The sequence below is a fragment of the Saimiri boliviensis genome, chromosome 4 (assembly GCF_048565385.1).
Source record: "Saimiri boliviensis isolate mSaiBol1 chromosome 4, mSaiBol1.pri, whole genome shotgun sequence".
Taxonomy (NCBI): domain Eukaryota; kingdom Metazoa; phylum Chordata; class Mammalia; order Primates; family Cebidae; genus Saimiri; species Saimiri boliviensis.
In genome coordinates this window covers 44362418-44383180 of record NC_133452.1, presented here as the reverse complement: position 1 = coordinate 44383180, position 20763 = coordinate 44362418, and the positions used below count along the sequence as shown (strand labels likewise).

General features: G+C 37.2%; 1 protein-coding gene across 5 annotated transcripts in view; it reads left to right on the top strand.

Annotated features, from left to right (window-relative positions):
• Positions 1 to 20763, top strand: part of TPD52L1 (TPD52 like 1) — a 108520-nt gene that overhangs the window by 81471 nt on the left and 6286 nt on the right. For 3 of the 5 annotated variants that reach the window (XM_003932381.3, XM_074397513.1, XM_074397515.1), the window contains exons 4-6: positions 11930 to 12031; positions 15577 to 15591; positions 17537 to 17575. In XM_003932381.3, coding sequence (XP_003932430.1) covers positions 11930 to 12031; positions 15577 to 15591; positions 17537 to 17575 — 156 coding nt within the window. The remainder of the gene's footprint in view (positions 1 to 11929; positions 12032 to 15576; positions 15592 to 17536; positions 17576 to 20763) is intronic. The other 2 variants (XM_074397514.1, XM_074397516.1) reach the window with 1 other exon arrangement.

The following is a 20763-nucleotide window of genomic DNA, read 5'->3' as shown; positions in this document are numbered from 1 at the left end:
ATCGAGTGCTGTGACTCACATTTATAATCCTAGCCCTTTGAGAGGCCAAGGTGAAAGAATTGCTTGAGCTCACGAGTTCGAGATCAGCCTGGGCAGCATGGTGAAACCCCATCTTTTTTTGCATTAAAAAAAAACACAAACTTTTTTTTTTGCATTAAAAAAATGCAAAAAATTAGCCAGGCATGATGGCGTGTTCCTGTAGTCCCAGCTACTTGGGGGACTAAGGCGGGAGGATTGATTGAGCCCAGGAAATGGAGGCTGCAGTGAGCTGTGTTCACCCTACTGTACTCCAGCCTGGGTGATCAAGTGATACACTCTGTACAAAACACACACACACACACACACACACACACACACCCCAACTTCTTTGGCCTGATAAAAGTGCTTTTTTTCCAAGACACAGGCTCCTAGCTTCTGGATAGGGATCTATATTACTCATGCAATTTTAAGATCAAGTTCAATTAGGATGCAGCACAAGCAATATATAATTCCTGAGGCAGGTACCATTTGCTTAGACCAGGCATGTCCACTATCTGGGTTTCTCTGGGCCACATTGGAAGAATTGTCTTAGGCCATACACAAAATATACTAAAACTACGGATAGCTGATGAGCTAAAAAAATAATAATAATTTTAAAAACTAAGAAAAAATCGTAAAAAGAATCTCATAATGATTTAAGAAAGTTTATGAATTTGTGTTGGGCTGCATGCAAAGCTGTCCCGGGCCACACGCAACCCACAGGCCGCGGGTTGGATGAACTTGGCTTAGACGATGGTGTGAGTGCTGCTCCTTATGTTTTTAAGTACTTGGAGCCCAGTGGCCTATTTCTCATGGGGCCTCTGGTTACTTTGTTCCTGGAAATCATTTCCATATATATAACCCTTTCTCACTGTTTACCCTTTGGAAATCTCTTTCAATTGTTGATTTCCAAGTCATAAAATAGCAACTAGCTGTTTTCAAGAAATGTGATGGTTAGCTGGGCTCAGTGGTGCTTTCCTATAATCCCAGCTGCTTGGGAGGCTGAGGCAAACGGATTGCCAGAGTATAGGAATTCAAGGCCAGCTTGGAAAACATAGTGAAACCCCATGTCTGTCTGTCTGTCTGTCTGTCTGTCTGTCTGTCTCTCTCCCTCTCTCTCTCTCTCTATATATATATGTGTGTGTGTGTGTGTATATATATATATATATATATATATATATATGAAAGGAATATGATGGTTAGCCCAGAGAAGAGGTGTAAAAATGTGGGAAAAATGAACATCTTAGCATTCTTGAAATACAGTATATTTTCTCTTCCTGAACACTGACGGTATAGAAAGCTGACCCAACTCACCTCAAATGTCTATTATCTTCAAGACAACAAGACATTTTAATGGAAGGCAGGCACACTGGACTAGGCTCTAGACTTACCTGTGTCACCGAAGAGTCACATAACTCTATTGGGCCTCAGTTTTATCATTTATAATCTGAAGGGATTCAGCTCCAATGCCCTTCAGATTTAACATTAAATAATTCTCAGAAATAAGGAATCCTAAAATCTTTAACACTGCATTAAACTACCCATATAGCTGAATTTTAACTTTAAAATTTCATATAGAAATAGAGTTGTATTTTTCATGGTGGGCATTATTTATTAAAATTAATTATTAATATTAGAAAATATTAATGTTATTTATTATTAGTGAATATTACTATCACATTAAAATCAGATTACTGTATATACTCATGTCCCATTTTGCTATAGAAATGTGTTTAAAACACAACATAGCTACCACCTATTTTTTATATATACTTCTCTGTAGCTAGCTATATTTAAATTATGCATTAAATTCAGAATGTCACACACACAGAAACAAGTGTTTAAAAAACCAACTCTTAATTCAAAACATTCTCAAATATATAGAGTTAAACTATATGGAACAGCTTACAAGAAAAGTAAATATTGGTTCTCATTGTAAGAATTCTTGAAGAAATGTGGAACCAACACAAGAATGAATTCTCTAACTGGTAGCCAGTCCCAGCTTCATGCAAAGGCCACAGAAATTGCAGATTATTTATTTACTTTTCTCCTGAGTCACCTTTCAGGCCACACAGAGTCAGTGGCAGGCGGATGCGCAATAGACTTTCTTCCTTTCCTCCACCCTTCCCTGGTTTCCTTTTTCCCCTTACCATCCCCTTCTCCCTAGGGCTCAGTCCATTCTGCAGGCACCAAGTGGTCAAAGCCCCAGGGACCTCTGGCCTTGATTGGATAGAAAAAGTTTGCTTCTACAGTCTTCCAAGGGTACAGGTTTCAGTCTTTTGAATTCTTCAAAATGGGACATTTAAAATACAGCACAACCCTTTTCTTGCCAAATTTGATGGCATCACAAAGCAGAACAGCTAGAGCAGAGGCCCTAAGGTAGGAGGGGGCATGGTATGTTCCAGGAACAGTGAGAAGGCCACAGGGGCTGGAGCAGAGTGAAGGAGTAAGAAAAGATGAGAGGGTACCAGGCTGTGTAGGGCCATCAGAAGGCCCACCAGGTGGACTCTGACTTTTCACTGTGAGTGATATGAGGAGCCAGTGCAAGATTTTGAGCAGAGACCCACTCCAATTTTATGCTTTAATGAGTCCCTCTTGGTGCAGTGTTGAAAAAGGACTGTAGAGAGGTAAGGTCGAAGTATGGAGTTTAGTTAGGAAGTGATTGCAAGAGCCACAGTGAGTGATGATGGTGGGTTGAACTAAGCTGGAGAGTAGTGTAAGCAGAGAAGAGACTTCACATCTATTTGCGGTTTCCTGACTAGTTTGATCTGGAGAATGAAGGAAATAGATAGGTCAAAGATGGTGCTAGTCCCCTATTAGGGCATTCAATAGATTGTTCTGTTTCCTTACCAAAACACATGATAAGGTTTTAAGCACAGGAAAAAAAAAACAGTTTTTCTTGATGTTTTTCAGAATTATGATGTCAGTAAAGCTCTGGATTGAGCCTAATTCTGAATCATAGTCCATAGTGTAAGAATATTTCATCAGCATATAATACTATACTTTCCTCACTTCCAACATGTATGAACTCCATTATTTAGTTATTTAGAGACAGAGTATTGCTCTATTGCCAAGGCTAGTGTACCGTGGTGCAATTTCAGCTCACTGCAGCCTCTGCCTCCTGGGTTCAAGCGATTCTCCTCCCTCAGCCTCCCAAGTTGTTGGAATCAAAGGTGTGTGCCTTCCAGACCAGCTAGTTTTTTTAAAATTTTTTTAGTAGAGATGGGGTTTCACCATGTTGGCCAGGCTGATCTCTAACTCCTGACCTCAGGTGATCCACCTTCCTCAGCCTCCCAAAGTGCTGGAATTACAGGTGTGAGCCACCACACCTGGCCTTGAACTCCATTTTTAATGCCCGTTTCACAGATCTGATTGCATTACCAGTTAATACTTACTAAAACCTTTGTCAGCATCCTAAAAATATAACTGTGGCAGGAAGTCCAGATTTTTCTTTATTTATTTGAAAATAGTCCTCTAGTTTTTAAGGCTAGTGCTGCCACTTTTAAGTCTTGCTTTCTGAGTCTAGTGAATCCAAGTGTTCAAGACACTGCTTTAGTAGCAGACTTCTGAAGAATTTGTAGCACATGCCATTTCAAGATCACACCTCACTAAAATCTTTTAATGATGATTGATGTTATTTCTAGTCTTTCGCAATTTAGTACCGTTTTAACTGTCTTATCACTAATGACAATTTAGGTAACTTTTTATCTTTTTAAACTGTATTTCAATAGTTTTTGGGGAAAAGTTGGCTTTTGGTTCCAGCGATAAGTTTTTCAGTGGTGATTTCTGAAATTCTGATGCATCCATCACCCCAGCACTGTACACTGCACCCAAGGGGTAGTCTTTGATCCCTCACCCCACTCACACCCTTCCCCATAAGTCTCCAAAGTCCATTATATCATTCTGATGCCTGCATCCTCACAGCTTAGTAGTTCCCACTAGTGAGAACATACAATGTTTGATTTTCCAGCCCTGAGTTACTTCACTTAGAATAATCGTCTCCAACTCCATCCAGGTTGCTGCAAATGCCATTATTTCATTCCTTTTCATGGCTGAGTAATATTCCACAGTAGGTATGTGCATATATATCTATATAGATAGACATGTATAGATATATTAAGATTTTCTTTATCCACGCATCAATTGATGGGCATTTAAGCTGGTTCCATAGTTTTCCAATTGCAAATTGTGCTGCTATAAACACGCATATATACCTATATAGATAGACAGATACAGATACATTAACATTTTCTTTATCCACGCATCAATTGTTAGGCATTTAAGCTGGTTCCATAGTTTTGCAATTGCAAATTGTGCTGCTATAAACATGCATGTGTAAGTGTCTTTTTCATATAATGACTTCTTTCCCTTTGGGTAGATACCCAGTAGTGGGATTGCTGGATTGAATAGCAGTTACACTTTTCGTACTTAAAGAATCTTCACACTGTTTTCTATAGTGGTTGTAGTAGTTTACATTCCCACCAACGGTGTAAAAGTATTCCCTTTTTACCACATCAATGCTGATGTCTATTATTTTTTGATTTTCAAATTATGGTCATTTTTGCAGGAGTAAGGTGGTACCTCATTGTAGTTTTAATTCACATTTTTTAGTGATCTTGAGCATTTTTTCACATTTGTTGGCTATCTGTATATCTTCTTTTGAGAACTGTCTGTTCATGTCTGTATTAGTTTGTTATCATGCTGCTGAGAAAGACATACCCAAGACTGGGTAATTTATGAAGAAAAAGAGGTTTAATGGAGTCACAGTTCCACATGACTGAGAAGGCCTCACAATCATGGCATTAGGTGAAAGGTATATCTTACATGGAAAGAGGAGGAAGGAGAGGCAGGAAAGAGAGAATGAAAGCCAAGTGAAAAGGAAACCCCTTATGAAACCATCAGAATTCATAAGACTTATTTACCACCACAAAAACAGTATGGGGGAACCACCCCCATGATTCAATTCTGTCCCACCAGGTGCCTCCCACAACACATGGGAATTATGGGAGATAAAATTCAAGATGAGATTTGGGTGGGGACACAGGGAAACCATATCAATGTCCTTTACCCACTTTTTTTTTTTTTTTCTGATTTGTTTGCATTTCTTATAGATTCTGGATATTAGTCCTTTGTTGGATGCATAGTTTGTGAAGATTTTCTCCCACTCTATGGTTCGTCTGTTTACTCTGTTTATTATTTCTTTTGCTGTACAGAAATGTTTTAGTTTAATTAGGTCTCATATATTTATTCTTGTTGTATTTGTTTTTGTATTCTTGGTTATAAACTCTTTACCCAAGCCAATGTTTAGAAGAGTTTTTCCTTCTTTCTTTTTTAATTGAGAAGAGTTTTTCTGATGTTATCTTCTAGAATTTTTATAGTTTCAGGTCTTATATTTAAGTCTTAAATTCATCTTTAATTGATTTTTGCATAAGAAGAGAGATGAGGATCCAATTTCATTCTTCTGCATGTGGCTTTCCAATTATCCCAACACCATTTGTTGAATAGGGTGTCCTTTCCCCATTTTATGTTTTGTTTGCTTTGTCAAAGTTCAGTTTACTGTAAATATTGGATTTATTTCTGTGTTCTCTATTCTGTTCCATTGTTCTACATGCCTATTTTTATACCAGTACCATGTTATTTTGGTAACTACAGCCTTATAGTATAGTTTGAAGTCTGGTAATGTAATGCCTCCAGATTTGTTCTTTTGGCTTAGTATTGTTTTGGCCATGTAGGCTTTTTTGGGGGGTTCCATATGAATTTCAGAATTTTTTTCTAGTTCTGTGAAAAATGATAATGATATTTTGATGGGAATTGCATTGAATCTGTAGATTGCTATTGGCAGTATGGTCATTTTCACAATACTTACTCTACCTATTCATGAGCATGGGTTTTCATTTGTGCTTCCATTTGTTTGTGTCATCTATGGTTTCTTTCAGCAGTGTTTTCTAGTTTTCCTTGTAGATATCTTTCACCTACTTGGTTACATATATTCCTAAGTATTTTAGTTTTTATTTTTTACAGCTATTGTAAAAGGGATTGAATTCTTTATTTGATTCTCAGTTTGGTCATTGTTGGTGTACAGCAGTGTTACTGATTTTTGTGCATTGATTTTGTATCCTGAAACTTTACTGAATTCATTAGTCAGATCTAGGAGCTTTTTGGATGAATCTTTAGGGTTTTTTAGGTATACAGTCATATCATAGGTGAACAGCAACAGCTTGACCTCCTCTTTTCCAATTTGGATGGCTTTTATTTCACTCTCTTGTCTGATTGCTCTGGCTAGGACTTCCAGTACTATGTTAAATAGAAGTGGTGGAAGTGGGCATCCTTATCTTGTTCCAGTTCTTGAGGGAATGCTTTCAACTTTTACCTGTTTAGTATGAGTCTGGCTGTGGATTTGTCATAGATGGCTTTTATTACTTGAAGTATGTCCCTTCAATGCTGATTTTACTGAGAGCTTTAATCATAAAGTGATGCTGCATTTTGTCAAATAATTTTTCTGTGTCTATTGAGACGATCATATGATCCACTTGATCATGGTGGATTATCTTTTTGATACGCTTTTGGATTTAGTTAGTTAGTATTTTGTTGAGGATTTTTGCACCTATGTTCATCAGGGATATGTTTTCTTTTCTTGTTATTTACTTTCCTGGTTTGGGCATTACATTTCGTGATACTGGCTTCATAGAATGATCTGGGAGGATTTTCCTCTTTCTCTGTCTTTTGGAATAGTTTCAGTAGGATTGGCACCAATACTTCTTTAAATGTCTGATAGAATTAAGATGTGAATGCATTTGGCCCTGGGCTTTTTTTAATTGGCATTTTTTTTATTACTGTTTCAATCTTGCCACATATGATTGGCCTATTTGGCGTTTCTATTTCTTCCTGATTTCATTTAGGGGGTTGCATTAATATATTTCCAGGAATTTATCCATCTCCTCTAGATTTTCTAGTTTGTGTGCATGAAGGTATTTGTAGTATCCTTGAATGTTTACATTTCTATGATATCAGTTGTAATATCTCCCATTTCATTTCCAGTTGAGCTTATTTGGATTCTCTCTCTTGTTTTCTTGGTTAATCTTGCTAATGGTCTATTAATTTGGTTTATCTTTTTGAAGAACCAGCTTTTTGTTTCATTTAACTTTTATATCTTTTTTTTTTGTTTCAATTTCATTTCATTCTTCTCTGATCTTTGTTATTGGTTTTCTTATGTTGGGTTTGGGTTTGGTTTGCTTCTGTTTCTCTAGTTCTTTGAGATGCGACATTAGGTTGTCTGTGCTCTTTCAGACTTTTTGATGTAGGCATTTAATGCTATGAACTTTTTTCTTAGCATTGCTTTTGTCGTATCCCAGAGGTTTTGATAAGTTGTGTCACTATTATCATTCAGTTCAAAGAATTTTTCAATTTCCATCTTGATTTCATTGTTGACTCAAAGATTATTCAAGAGCAGATTATTTTATATCCACATATTTGTCTAGTTTTGAGGCTTCCTTTTGGAGTTAATTTCCAGTTTTATTCCACTGTGCTCTGAGATGATACTTGATATAATTTCAGTTTTCTTAAATGTATTGAGACTTGTTTTGTGGCTTATAATATGGTCAATCTTAAAGAATGTTTCATATGCTGATGAAAAGAATGTATACTGGACTTGTTGGATAGAATGTTCTGTAAATATATGTTAAGTCCATTAGTTCTAGGGCATAGTTTAAGTCTGTTGTTTCATTGTTGGTTTTCTGTCTTGATAACATGTCTGGTGCTGTCAGCAGAGTATTGAGGTCTCCCACTATTATTTTGTTGCCATCTATCTCATTTCTTAGGTCTGGTAGTAATTGTTTTATGAATTTTGGAGCTCCAGTATTAGATGCATATATATTTAGGATTGTGATATTTTCTTATTGGACTAATCCTTTTATAATTACATAATGTCACTCTTTGTCTTTTTTTTTTTTTTTTAACTGTTGTTGCTTTAAAGGCTGTTTTGTCTGATGTAAGAACAGCTACTCCTGCCCACTTTTAGGTATATCTTTTTCCACCCCTTTACCTTAAGTTGATGTGATTCCTTATGTGTTAGGTGAGTCTCTTAAAGACAGCAGATACTTGGTTGGTGGATTTTTATCCATTTTGCCATTCTTTATATTTTAAGTGGATCATTGAGGCCATTTACATTCCAAGTTATTATTGAGATGTGAGGTACTGTTCTATTCATTTTGCTAGTTGTTGCCTAAATACTGGTTATTTTTTTCATTGTATTCTTGTTTTATAAGTCCTATGAGATTTATGCTTTGAGGAAGTTCTGGTTTTGGGTATTTCAAAGTTTTGTTTCAACATTTAGAATTCCCTTGAGCATTTCTTGTCAGGGTACTTGGTAGTGGCAAATTCTCTCAGCACCTATTTGTCTGCAAAAGACTTTATCTCACTTTCATTTATGAAGCTTAGTTTTGCTGGATACAAAATTCTTGGCTAATTGTCTGCCAATTATTTTGTTTAAGGAGGATAAAAATAGGACCCCTCTCCTTTCTGGCTTGTAAGGTTTCTGCTGAGAAACCAGCTTTTAGTCTGATACGTTTTTCTTTATAGGTTACCTGATTTTTTTTTTTTTTTTTTTTGCCCCACTGCTCTTAAGATTCTTTTCTTTGTCTTGATTTTAGATAACCTGATGACTGTGTGCCTAGGTGATGATCTTTTTGTAAAGAATTTCACAGGAGTTCTTTGAGCTTCTTGTATTTGGTTGTCTAGATCTCTAGCAAGCCCAGGGAAGTTTTCTCCAATAATTTCCTCAAAAAAGTTTTCCAAACTAAATTTTTTCTTCTTCCTCAGGAACACCAATTATTCTTAGGTTTGGCCATTTAACATAATCCCAAATTTCTTAAAGACTTTGTTCATTTAATTTTTCTTTTTTCTTTGTCTTTGTTGGATTATGTTAATTTGAAAGCCTTGTCTTTGAGCTCTGAAGCTTTTTCTTTTACTTTTTCTAGACTATTGTTAAAACTTTCCACTGTATTTTTTGTATTTTTTATTTCCCTAAGCATGTCTTTCATTTCCAGAAGTTATGATTGTTTTTTCCTTATGCTATATATTTCTCTGGAAAATGTTTTAGTGATGTCTTTTTTTTTTTTTAAGTTTCTTTAAGTTAGTTTTCAATCAACTCACCTTTCTCTGATATCTCCTTGAGTAGCCTAATAATCTTCTGAATTCTTTATATGGCAATTAGGAGATTTCTTCTTGGTTTGGATCTATTGCTGAGGAGCTAGTGTGAACTTTTGTGGGTGTTATAGTGCCCCAGTTTGTTATATTACAAGAATTACTTTTCTGATTTCTTCTCATTTAAATGGGCTATTTCTTAAAATTGTTCTTGAATTTATTTTTAATTGGACTTTTTTTTAAACTTAAATTTATTTTTTCCCTCTTGAGGATTAGACTTTAATGTTTATTTTAGCCCAATTTAATGCTTGGTGCTTATAGAGGTGAAGACTCATTGTATGAGATCCTTAGTTATAGAAAGTTTTTTTGTGTGTGCTGGCTTTCCATGATGCTGGTTGTAGTAGTTATATTCTTGGTATGTGAGCAAGTTCACTGTCTCCTGAGGAGTTGGAATGGCATGGATCTCCTGAAGCTTACCTTGTTCTCTCATGGTGTACCCTTATTTAATTTTTTCCCACTGTTTTATTTACTGAGTTGATGATTTAGTCTGCAGGCCATTAGGAGAGGAGGGCAGGCATTGGTTGTGGCTAAGGCAGATGGGTAGATGTAGTACCCGATGGTGGGCTAAGGTCCAAGCCTTGATGAAGGTGGTTGGAGGAGCTCTCAATTAGATGTCCTGAGGTTTTATCAGGGTGAATAGTCAGAGCTACCTCAGCTACCTTAAAAGGTCAGCAGGAAAGCTACTCACCTCACAGCCTCCTTCCTGTCCCAGTGTCCTGGCTATTCAGATCAGACAGGCACCTCTTTTCATCTATGGAAATGTTGATGCTCCAAATAGGGAGGAATTGTGACTTTGCCTCTCATGCAAGCTGGAATCAGGAGTGTGTTCCTCCTGTGGGGCTGCACTTACCTCAGATTTTTTCAAAAAGGCTGTCTCTAGGTGCCTCCATTCCTCTGGGGGAAGCCCAACTGTGTCTGCAGTGGAGTACCAGGGGGAACAAGGACCCTTTCTCCAAGGCCCTACACAATCACAGAGGCTGCCTGCAATTTGGGATAGAGGTACAGACTTACCCTACTGTGCTCAGCACTGCAATTGTGTCTCTGCTATGAGAAACTTCCCACCAGTAGAAAGATCTGGAATTCAAGGCCTGCTATTCACACTTTTGTCCCACAGGATGATCCTTTGATGTAATGCTCTCCCCTTCCCTTAGAAATTGGACTTCCTGAGAACTGAACTGCAGTGACTGTTATTTCTCTTCATGGCCTAACCACCCAGCAGTACTACCAGGCTCTGGGCTGGTGCTGGCCAATGTCTGCAAAGACTCCTGTGATATGACCAGTCTTCAGGTCTCCCAGCTATGGATACCAGCACTTGGTCTGGTGGAAGTGGCAGAGGAGTGAAGTAGACTGTGAGAATCCTTGGTTGTAGGTAGGTTTAATGTGCTGGCTTTCTCAAATGCTGGTTATACTAGCAGTGAAGTTGTCATGTGGACAGACTCAGGACCTCTGGTTGGCCAGGAGGTTACAGGCAGCAGTATTAGCTGTTCTTTTCTTCTTCCTGGAATCAGGGTTACTCTATCGTGAGTTGAAGTAATGGTCTGAGTTGATCAACCTCCAGCCAGGAGGTGGTGCTTTCAAGAGGGCACCAGCTGACATTGTCACAGTGGGATTTAAGCTTGCCCTAAATTGTCCAAGGGAGGTATTCTGGTTTCTCAGGTGATGGGTGGGTCCATAAAGCTCTCAAGAGTTTATGTCATCTGTGTTCTGCTACCAGGGAAGGTAGAGAAATGCCGTCAGGTGGGGGCAGGGATAGGTGTATCTGAGCTCAGACTTGCCCACTTTATTAACCAACTCAGAAATTTCTCAGCCCTTTAGGTAGCACCACTGTCCTTCCTGTCACGATGCTCACATCCTCAGGGCAATCTTCTGTCTTGCTCTTGTCACTTACCATCTCCTGTTGAGTCTATCTATTCTATCCCTGTAATCTATCATACTCTTTCTTTTCCTAGTGCCACTATTCCCAGTTCAGTCACAGAAGGTTGTCTCTTTTGATATCATCTACTCGTTCATCTACTATTTATTGAGTTTCGCCTTTATCCCCTTCTCAGTGACTAGGGACACAAAGATGAATGGCTTCCTTGCCCTCAAGTAGTCAGGTCTAGTATGACATAGGCTTATCAACAAATATTCACACTACTATATTCTTAAAACTGTTTTGAAAAAAAAAAAGTCACTATATTATCTTCAGATGATGTGCTTTTATTATTTCCAGCTATATATGTATTAGAAAAATAAGCTAAAGAACTAGCTTTATTTTGTCTTTTTCTGGGTTATTTTACCCAAATTCACAGTATAAGCTTAGATTTTCCTTCAAAACCTAAACCTGCCATTTCTAATTTCTGGGTCAGCCTGGATGACTAGAGCTTTCATTGACAAGTGTCTTTTTTAGAACTAATACACTTCAAGAACAACATTCTACTCTCTGAGCAGCTCTATTATTTGTCATGAAGATCTGTACATTCAGATCTGTATTTATATTCCTGAATTCAGATTTAATGGTCTGACTTCCCTTCTGATGAACAGCAGCCAACCCCTCATCTCCAGACAATGAATGGAAACAGTTGCTTTTGTAGTTCTTCTTCCTAAATCTGTTGTTTGGAGAGGTCATGGCATGTGAAATGAAAGGACATTTTCAGAGTAAGGAATGAGAAGGAATATTAATTTTTATGGGCGTTCATGATATAAAAACTGTGTTGTGTTTTACTTCTAGCTACAAGAAAACACATGAAACCCTGAGTCATGCAGGGCAGAAGGCAACTGCAGCTTTCAGCAACGTTGGGACGGCCATCAGCAAGAAGTTCGGAGACATGAGGTACTGTGGGAAAATACCATGGGAAGGGTGCTGAGCCCTTGGCTTTCCAATTGAAGGGAGCACTAGCCATTAGCTGCTCATCTCAACATATGTACTTTATTTTAATGGATAAAAATGTTATATGGCTGGTATTATTGATGACTAAGATACATTTTTACATTGGGACACTTTTGCCTGAAGGTCAGGCTTAGGTGACCTGGTCCCAGAGTTGCTATTTCTACTAGGACCCGATATGGTAAAAATAGAAGATAAAGGGTAGTGAGACAGATTTCAAAAGAACTCAGCAAACTCTTACTAGCTGTAATATAAATGATAAATTTAAAAATGCATTCAGTGGAATGTTCTTCCATAAACTATTCTAGGTTATATATTTGTATACATCCATCTAGTATATTCTTCTGTATTAAGTATATATGTATTTATCTTTTTATTCCATAAAGGCACCATAAATATATACTTCTGTAGTTTTCTTTCTTCATTTAAAAAATATTTTGTAAGTATGTTAATAAATATTTATTGCACCTTCCTTTTTAATGAATTTATTATCTCCTATGAGTGTATAGCTATAGCAGCACTTTTAGATAAGTACCCTTGCACATTTTGGTTATTTTCAATATTTCACTGTTATATAAAATAAGGATGACCATCAAGGTTAATTTTGACTTGGTAACCAAAAGTTCTCACTGGAGGCAAGGAATTTATCACATATAGAGTTACTGCTCTTTTAGTTTTTGCTTATGTAAATACCAGTCATACTTTATTTTGCATTTGGCTGATATGCCTTGGAGGATTTTTCTTTAGAATCAGTTTCATTTTTCTCTCTATTCTTTAAAAACTTTTTGAGTACATTTTAAATTTCTTCTTTAGAAAAAAATCTGTGTGTATTTACTTTACTGGATTCTTAAACTATTACTTTTTTATTAAAAAGAAAAAGCTTTGGGCTGGGCACAGTGCCTTATGCCTGTAAGCCCAGCACTTTAGGAGGCTGAGGCAGGCAGATCACTTGAGGTCAGGAGTTCAAGGCCACCCTGGCTAACATGGTGAAACCCTGTCTCCATTAAAAAAAATATACAAGAATTAGCCAGGCATGGTGGTATGTGCCCGTAGTCCCAGCCGCTTGGGAGGCTGCAGCAGGAGAGTTGACTGAACCCGGGAAGTAGGGGTTGCAGTGAGTCCAGATCATACCACTGCACTCCAGCCTGGGCGACAGAGTGAGATTCTGTCTCCAAAAAAAAAAAAAAAAGAAAGAAAGAAAAAAAGAAAAGAAAAGAAAAGAAAAAGCTTTGACACTGAGAGACAAATATTTATATATTTCTATCTTTGCATTTATAGATATATCTTTATGTATTATATTATTAAATTTTTTACTTCAAAAATTGCTAGACTGTACAACATTCACTATTTTAACAACTAGGCATTCACAGGACACATGCATGAACCTGAATACATTGTTTTATCTTCATTTTTACTAATATCACAATAATAAAAAGCAATTGAACTTCTTCAGAGGCAGGTGTGATAAACATGTAAACCTCTGGATTATTAATTACCCCTAATTTTATTACAAATAAAATTTTAATGGCATTATAACATTTATCAAAACTAATAATCCTGTAAAACAGGAAATGCTATAACCTGTTATACCCAAGAAAACATATTTTGCCGTGTTTGTAAAATTGGTTCTCTACATACTGAGCTCACTTGAACCTTGGGAACCCTGCGTGATACTGCTAACTAGAATAGTGCTTCTGCATCTTTAGGTGATTTTACAAACACCTCTGAAGCTTATTTAAAATACTTATTCTTAGGTTGCACCTTTCAGAGGTTGTGCCTCAGTAACAACCTCTGGGTTGGGGTCTAGGAATCTGCCTTTATAAAAAGCTTCCAGATTATTTGGCTTCAGAGGGTCAATTTATGAGGAAGGCAGACATAAGTTAGCTCACTTGTACCTGGGGTTCTCACTAATAAAATGGAGATAAGAGCAGCAGTATCATTGTACTATTATAAAGTAGCAGAAGAAAGCTTGGCATGTATTATACACTAAAAAAATAGCAGTTTTTTCTCTTTAAGTGACCAGCTTAGGTACAAGATAGCCCCACATGATAGAAAGTAGAGAGAGTACATTAACAGGAGCCCACTGTATTTTGTATAGCCCCTGTTCATTGTTTTTTCTCAATAGTGAAGAATGAAGACTGTGATTCATATATGTAATATGTTGACATTCAGGTTTAAACATTAATTGGGTACAATGTCAAGGTTGTATTTACCGCCTTTCCTCCTGTTTCAATGTGGCTTTGTTTAGTCTAGTGGATGGCCTATTTGCCAGGACTTCTAAACTTTCCACTAATTATTACTCCATGTAAAGGATACAACATTTTCATTATAAACTGCGGCTAAAATATTGGAAAATACAGTCTATGTTACTAGAGACTCAAATAAAATCCTGAAATATTTTGAAGAGTTTGAAAATTTCAGAGCTATTTTTATATAATATTTTATGTATATATTTCTCTCAAACTATATCTAACATTTGTATATAAATGAGAATAACTGTAAAAGCACCAATTTTTACAAAGATTTTTAGTTTAAAATTATGCTAAAACAAGTAATATACATAAAAGTCATTTTAAAAGTGTTTGAGCTCAATTTAATAAAAGCCCTTAAATGAGAAAAATTCATAACTTTGATTTTCTGTTCAAAAATGAATGTGCCAATTTGTAAATATGAGGAATATGTTAAAATTTCATCATAGACCTTTTATTTTAGACTTCTTTTTTGGTTAAAAGTATCATGCTACTCTACATTTTTATCACTTATGCTAGAAATTTTTTGTGCATTCTGGTAATAAATTTCTGGATTTATTCAAAAACATTACCAGCAAAATTTAGATATCTTGGAAGAAAAAACAGTACCTCTCAGTTCTTCTTTAAAATAACTCCAAATTAATATTTACAGATTTTGGGCCTTTTAATAGCTGGAAAAAGGCATTATGTTAGGATTTAATTTGTATGGTTTGTAAAAATAAGTTACGTTTTTCTGAGCTAAGTAAGATTCTCATTTTAACCTGATTGTCATGGAATTACCCACTCTCTTTCTCCATCCATAAAATAAATTGTTAATACCCCTTTAACCAAAATGTTTCCTGTGAAGTTAAAATGAGGTCGCACCTAGGAAAGTACTCCGAAGAAATACAAGTAGTTGGAATCATTTTTCTAACAGCATTGGCATCTTCTGGGAACTTCACAGTTAATTTGTTCAAACTGTGATCCAGTGGGGACAGAATGTTTGGAGAGGGCATGACGTTTTATTAGAGGCCAATTATTGTTATATACTCCTAGGAATAACAGTTAGAAGAAAAACCTAAGTTGGTAAAATGATTTGACAGAGACATTAAAAAGTCAGTGTAATGAAAAGTGGTAAAAAAGCTACCCTGTCTCTGCTCTGGGGCCCTTGAAAGGGGACCCCCAAGAGCAGTGTGGTGTTTCTCTGCATCCCCGTTTGCTAACTCTGCTCCTGCTCTTCTCTCCTGTGCTGCCTGGCTGCAGATCTCACTCCATCGGGTAAGCACCACGGGGCTGCATGTGGGACTCTGCCCACTCCCTTGCTGCCCCCTTGCTTCCCAGGACTTTCTGTTTCTTTCACACTGTTCCTGAACCAACAAAACTACACTCTATGTTCCGGAGAGTGTCCGTGACCAGGAGGATAGTTTACAGGGCACCTAATGCATTTGAACTTATTGAAGTACATCTCTATCTCATTTCTGAATCATTTATACCATGACACTTGCTAAGGAATCTCTTTCTCGGCACCATTTCTTCCCATGTTGACAGAGGTCCTTAGAATTGAAAGAAGAATAAAAAAAACAAGTGGAGATTGAAAGTTATGTATGATTTTGGCTGGGAGCAGTGACTCAAGCCTGTAATCCTAGCACCTTGGGAGGCCAAGGCGGGCGGATCATGAGGTCAGGAGTTCAAGACCAGTCTGGCCAAGATGGTGAAACCCTGTCTCTACTAAGGCATAGTGGTCAGAGCCTGTAATCTCAGCTACTCAGGAGGCTGAGGCAGGAGAATTGCTTGAACCCAGGAGGCTGAGGTTGCAGTGAGCCAAGATCGCACCACTGCACTCTAGCCTGGGTGACAGAGCAAGACTCCATGTCAAAACAACAAAAACAAAAAAAGAAAGAAAGAAAGTTATATATTTTGTAAATCTTCTAGAAAGTAAAGTTGAGAAACAAAAACTGATTTTCTCTAGATGGTCATGTTTCTCTGAATTTCTTACCCGTTAATTTGTGTTGATGTTTCACCTTCAACTTTCTGTATCGTCTGAAGTTGGAGGAAGAAAGGTTACTGGAAATGCGCATGTTAAGAAGTTTGCAATTGTTAGTCCCGAGCCCCTGAATTAAGCCTTCTTTTAGCTGCAATCTTATTATATACTTTTATTTTTTAAATGTTTTCCTAAGAAAGCAGTCTGTATTTAGACATACACCAATTAGTAATGCAGATGAGTTTCTTTTAGTGATGCTTTTAAAGTATAATTTCTGAGGAAATATCTGCCTAATAGTTTCTAAATGGAGTGTCTAGGGTAAGACTGTAAGTATCCCTGAATTCCTTTGTCCTTTTCTTTCTGTGTTCTAGCAAAGTGCTATCCATACCAATGCCCTCAGTGGATTTTGTCAGGGAAGGGTGACAGAGTTAGTCCTGAACTATTAGCTTCTTGAGAGAAAAGAAAGAAGGGATGCTGTTGAAAAGTGTGAGGTGGTAGCCAGCACTAGGCCAGGAAAACGGACCCATTGTGCTCCTCCCCCTGCCCAGTCTGGTATCTGAGTGAGACTCAGCAGAAAGTAACAGGCAATCAACCAGAGGAAAGATGAATCAGCTACTAGGATTAATAGGATGAGAAAGCTAAATCTCTTACAATTCTCAGGAATGTTTGTATTTGTACCAGACGTCCTTGACAATCAAACCCGAATGGATGCAGATGTCCCCGCCCCCATATTGGCCTATGAGAATTGTGTTTCCCTGGCATGTGATTCCTTGAAAGTCTTATGTAAGCTTCTTGCATTCCTCTGGCCAGTTTCTCTACCATGGAGTGATTAGCTCCTACCCGCCTGGCTCTATTTCCTGAATACTGCCTTTTGCTCCTTACTGTCTTCCTGAACAGAAGGGAGTAGAGACCCAGGTTGGGCCTGTAGAAGATGCCCATGGGCTACTGGGCTCACCTAGGAGAAACCAGACATTCGCAGATTTCCTAGCAAAAGGAGGCTGTAGAAAGTAAAATAATATGCAACCGTGGCTCCACCATCTACTTCTCATTTATACTCTTGAAAGCTGACAATGCCCCATTATACCCAACAAAACAAATATCATCTTGGTTGCATGGGCCGGCAATATTTCAGATATTTGGAATTGCTGTTTTAGAACTACGAATAGGGAGGTTTTTGTGTACTTATGTTGTGCTCTCTTCTTTTTTCTTTTTTTCCCCCTTTAATCTGCTTTTGCTTTGAAGCTACTCCATTCGCCATTCCATAAGTATGCCTGCTATGAGGTAATGTGTATAAAATATTTTATATAGTATGACTATAGAATGGGTTTAAGATGTTATTTTATTTATATTTACTTATGGGGTTCCCCTGTTTTATGTGAAAGGAAATTGCTGATGTTATTCAGAAGAAAAGACTGACAATTCTGCAGAAGAATTGTGTAGTTTGGGCCTTTGACCAGACATCCTGTCTTAAATCCAGGCTTTCCTGTGTGACCCAAGACAAGTGACTTAACCTCAATTCTTTTATCCATATATTGCAAGAAATAAGACCTACTTCATATGGTGTTTGAGAAATATAAACAAAAGAACCTACATAAAGCATTTAGCACAGCGTCTGAACATGCCAACCAATCTTGCAAAGGTACACTTGGGTTTTTGATTTCAGCAAAATTAAATGCCAGCCTGGGGGAAAGTTTAAATGAAAGGATAGGAGATTAAGAAGGCTAAGAGTCTAGAAAGGATATCATTAGGATTCTTAAGGTAGATATTAAGTTGAGATGTTTGTTAAACAATAAAATGTCAGCACAATTACTGTCCAGATAATAACCAGTGAGAAGGATATTCCTAACTTCAAGTTTCCATGGCATAGTGATGCAATCCAATAAAATTTAAGTTAATAGTAAGACAGGAATGAGTGTTAAATTGAAAATCAGAAAATGCAGGCTCTGGCTACGATTAACTTTCCACTCTTGGGAAAATCACCTCAATGTTATCAGCTTCATCATCTTTAAAATAAGAGGCTAGAACCAGATTAGCTGCTTGTGAAAAGTGCTTCCCCCACCCACTGAGCCCTAAGGCTGCCTAGAGATGAAGCCTCTGGGAGCTTCTCCCACTTCAGTCAGAGCTATGCTTCTTCTACCTGCTTTATGTTAATATTGTGGTTTGAATAGTTCACAGAGGGGGTTCAGTTAGTTTCAATAATTTGAGACAACTGAAGCCAAATTCTTTATAATCTTTTCCTGTGTTTTGTGTTTTTTAATTGTCATGAAGCCAAATTCCTCCTAGGGTCATTTGCAGCGCTAAAAGTTTGTACATCTGATTAAATCTGATTAAAGTTGTACATCTGATTAAATCTGATTAAAGAGTTTCTCCCTGTTCCAGCATGTATTCTAGTATAATTTAATTAGACAAATGTCTGTTCTATTACATCTTATGAAGGAAGGCTCTTTTACACTGGGGTTACGTGGTTAATTGGTTGATTTGGAAATTTAACCACAGTATTTAGTTCTCTGTATTTGGTGGTAAACAGGGAGTACAGATTCAAGATTGCTTAGTTCATCTTTGAATGGCTTGCTCCCCCTAGCTTAAGAACATCTAAGTTGGGTAGTGGAGCCTAAGGCTCTATTTTCCTTTACTTGTCAAATTTTAGATCTGGGTGTCAGAAGAAGGCTTGCAAAAATTAACATGGTTTAGCCCTGTGAAACAGGAATTCATCTGGTAGTAGCTTTGGGTCAAATGCAGTCTGCATGAGCTTGCCTGAAACTAAATTGAAAAAAAAATTATTTTGCTTGTCTAACATATACCCATGAACCGTTTCCTCACTGTGGGCCTTCGTAACTGACAGATGACAGGCAGTCATGTGCGAAGGCTTGGTCAAATAAAACCTGCAATGGAAATGAAGTGCCAATAACTATTTAACTTTTGAGTCACACAGGTGTAATTTTACTAATATTTCATCATGAAACAGGATTGTGGAGGATTACTTATAGGAATTTAACTCATGTTTGAGTCATATATAAGGTGCGATACCATGTCAGGGTCCTCTGACTCACCAGTGTTGATCTGTGCAACCTGAAGGCAGATACATTTCTGACCATGTGGAGCATCAAAGACTCAGGAGACAATCCCCAAATTCACTCATAAACATCTATGTTCATTGCCTTTTAGTAGCATAATAAGAGTGATGCTTCATTCTTCATCATACAATGAAACCTGTATTCTATAGCCATTCTCCTTTATAGTTTTTCTAGGCCATTCTTCTTATTTTACTTTTTTTTTTTTTTTTTTTTTTTTGCACTCGAGAGAATGACAAGTACCTTATTAATTCAACATTTAGTTGAATTATTTGATCTGCAAATGATGGCAGTTGTTGCTGCTGAAAGCCGACATGGATACAAGATTTAAAATACATTTAGTTTAGTTTCTGTTTCTTTAGTAGGAGTTGTTGATATTTTTAATGGTAGTGATGTCATTAAATTATAATATCATGGGGCCGAATCCAATATAGGAAACTAGAAAGCACCAAATGAAGTTTTTAACACGTAAAGCAACAAGATGATGTACAGATTATTTAACACAATGAATGTGTCACAAATAAAATGGCATCAGGGCCAGGCACAGTGGCTCACGCCTGCAATCCCAGCACTTTGGGAGGCCGAGGCAGGCATATCACCTGAGGTCAGAGTTTGAGTCCAGCCTGGCCAACGTGATAAAACCCCATCTCTACTAAAAAGACAAAAATGAGCTGGGTGTGTTGGTGGGCGCCTGTAGTCCCAGCTACTCTGGAGGCTGAGGCAGGAGAATCACTTGAACCCAGGAGGTGGAGGTTGCTGTGAGTTGACACTGCCACTGCACTCCAGTCTGGGTAACAAAGCAAGAGTCTTTATCAAAAAACAAAACAAAACAAAACAAAAAACCTGTTTAGTAAGAGAACTATAAATAGATATATCCTATGTGGGAGGAAAAATAACACATGCTAATAATGCCATTTAGATAAGGCATTAGGTAGGCAATGGGTATGTTTTATCTTAAAATAATGAAAGCATTAACTTTCCAAAACACTACTTCATGGAAGCCGTCAAAATGATTATTTTTTTTAAGGCATGGAAAAGAAAAAAAATATGAACATTTTTTTCCTTGTGCTATTTCTGTCTTGTCTCACATTTGCTGAAATAAAACTTCAAAAAATGCCAAGTGGCAAAACTCAAACATGACATTCTTCATACGATTTTCCATTGCTTACTAAAAACCTGAGTCGGGAAGAGGAGTGTTGTGATAGAAACAATAAATGCTAAATGAAAACTTAAGCTATCTATTGCTCCACTGGCTCACTGCAAATGATTTACAGTATACCATGGAATTATTGTAGTTGTGTCATTGCCAAATACCACATTATTTATTGTACAGTTGAGTATCTGACCATTTTACTTAGAAAAAAATCCATGTCAGGTTATGGTTTGTGAACCTAACCT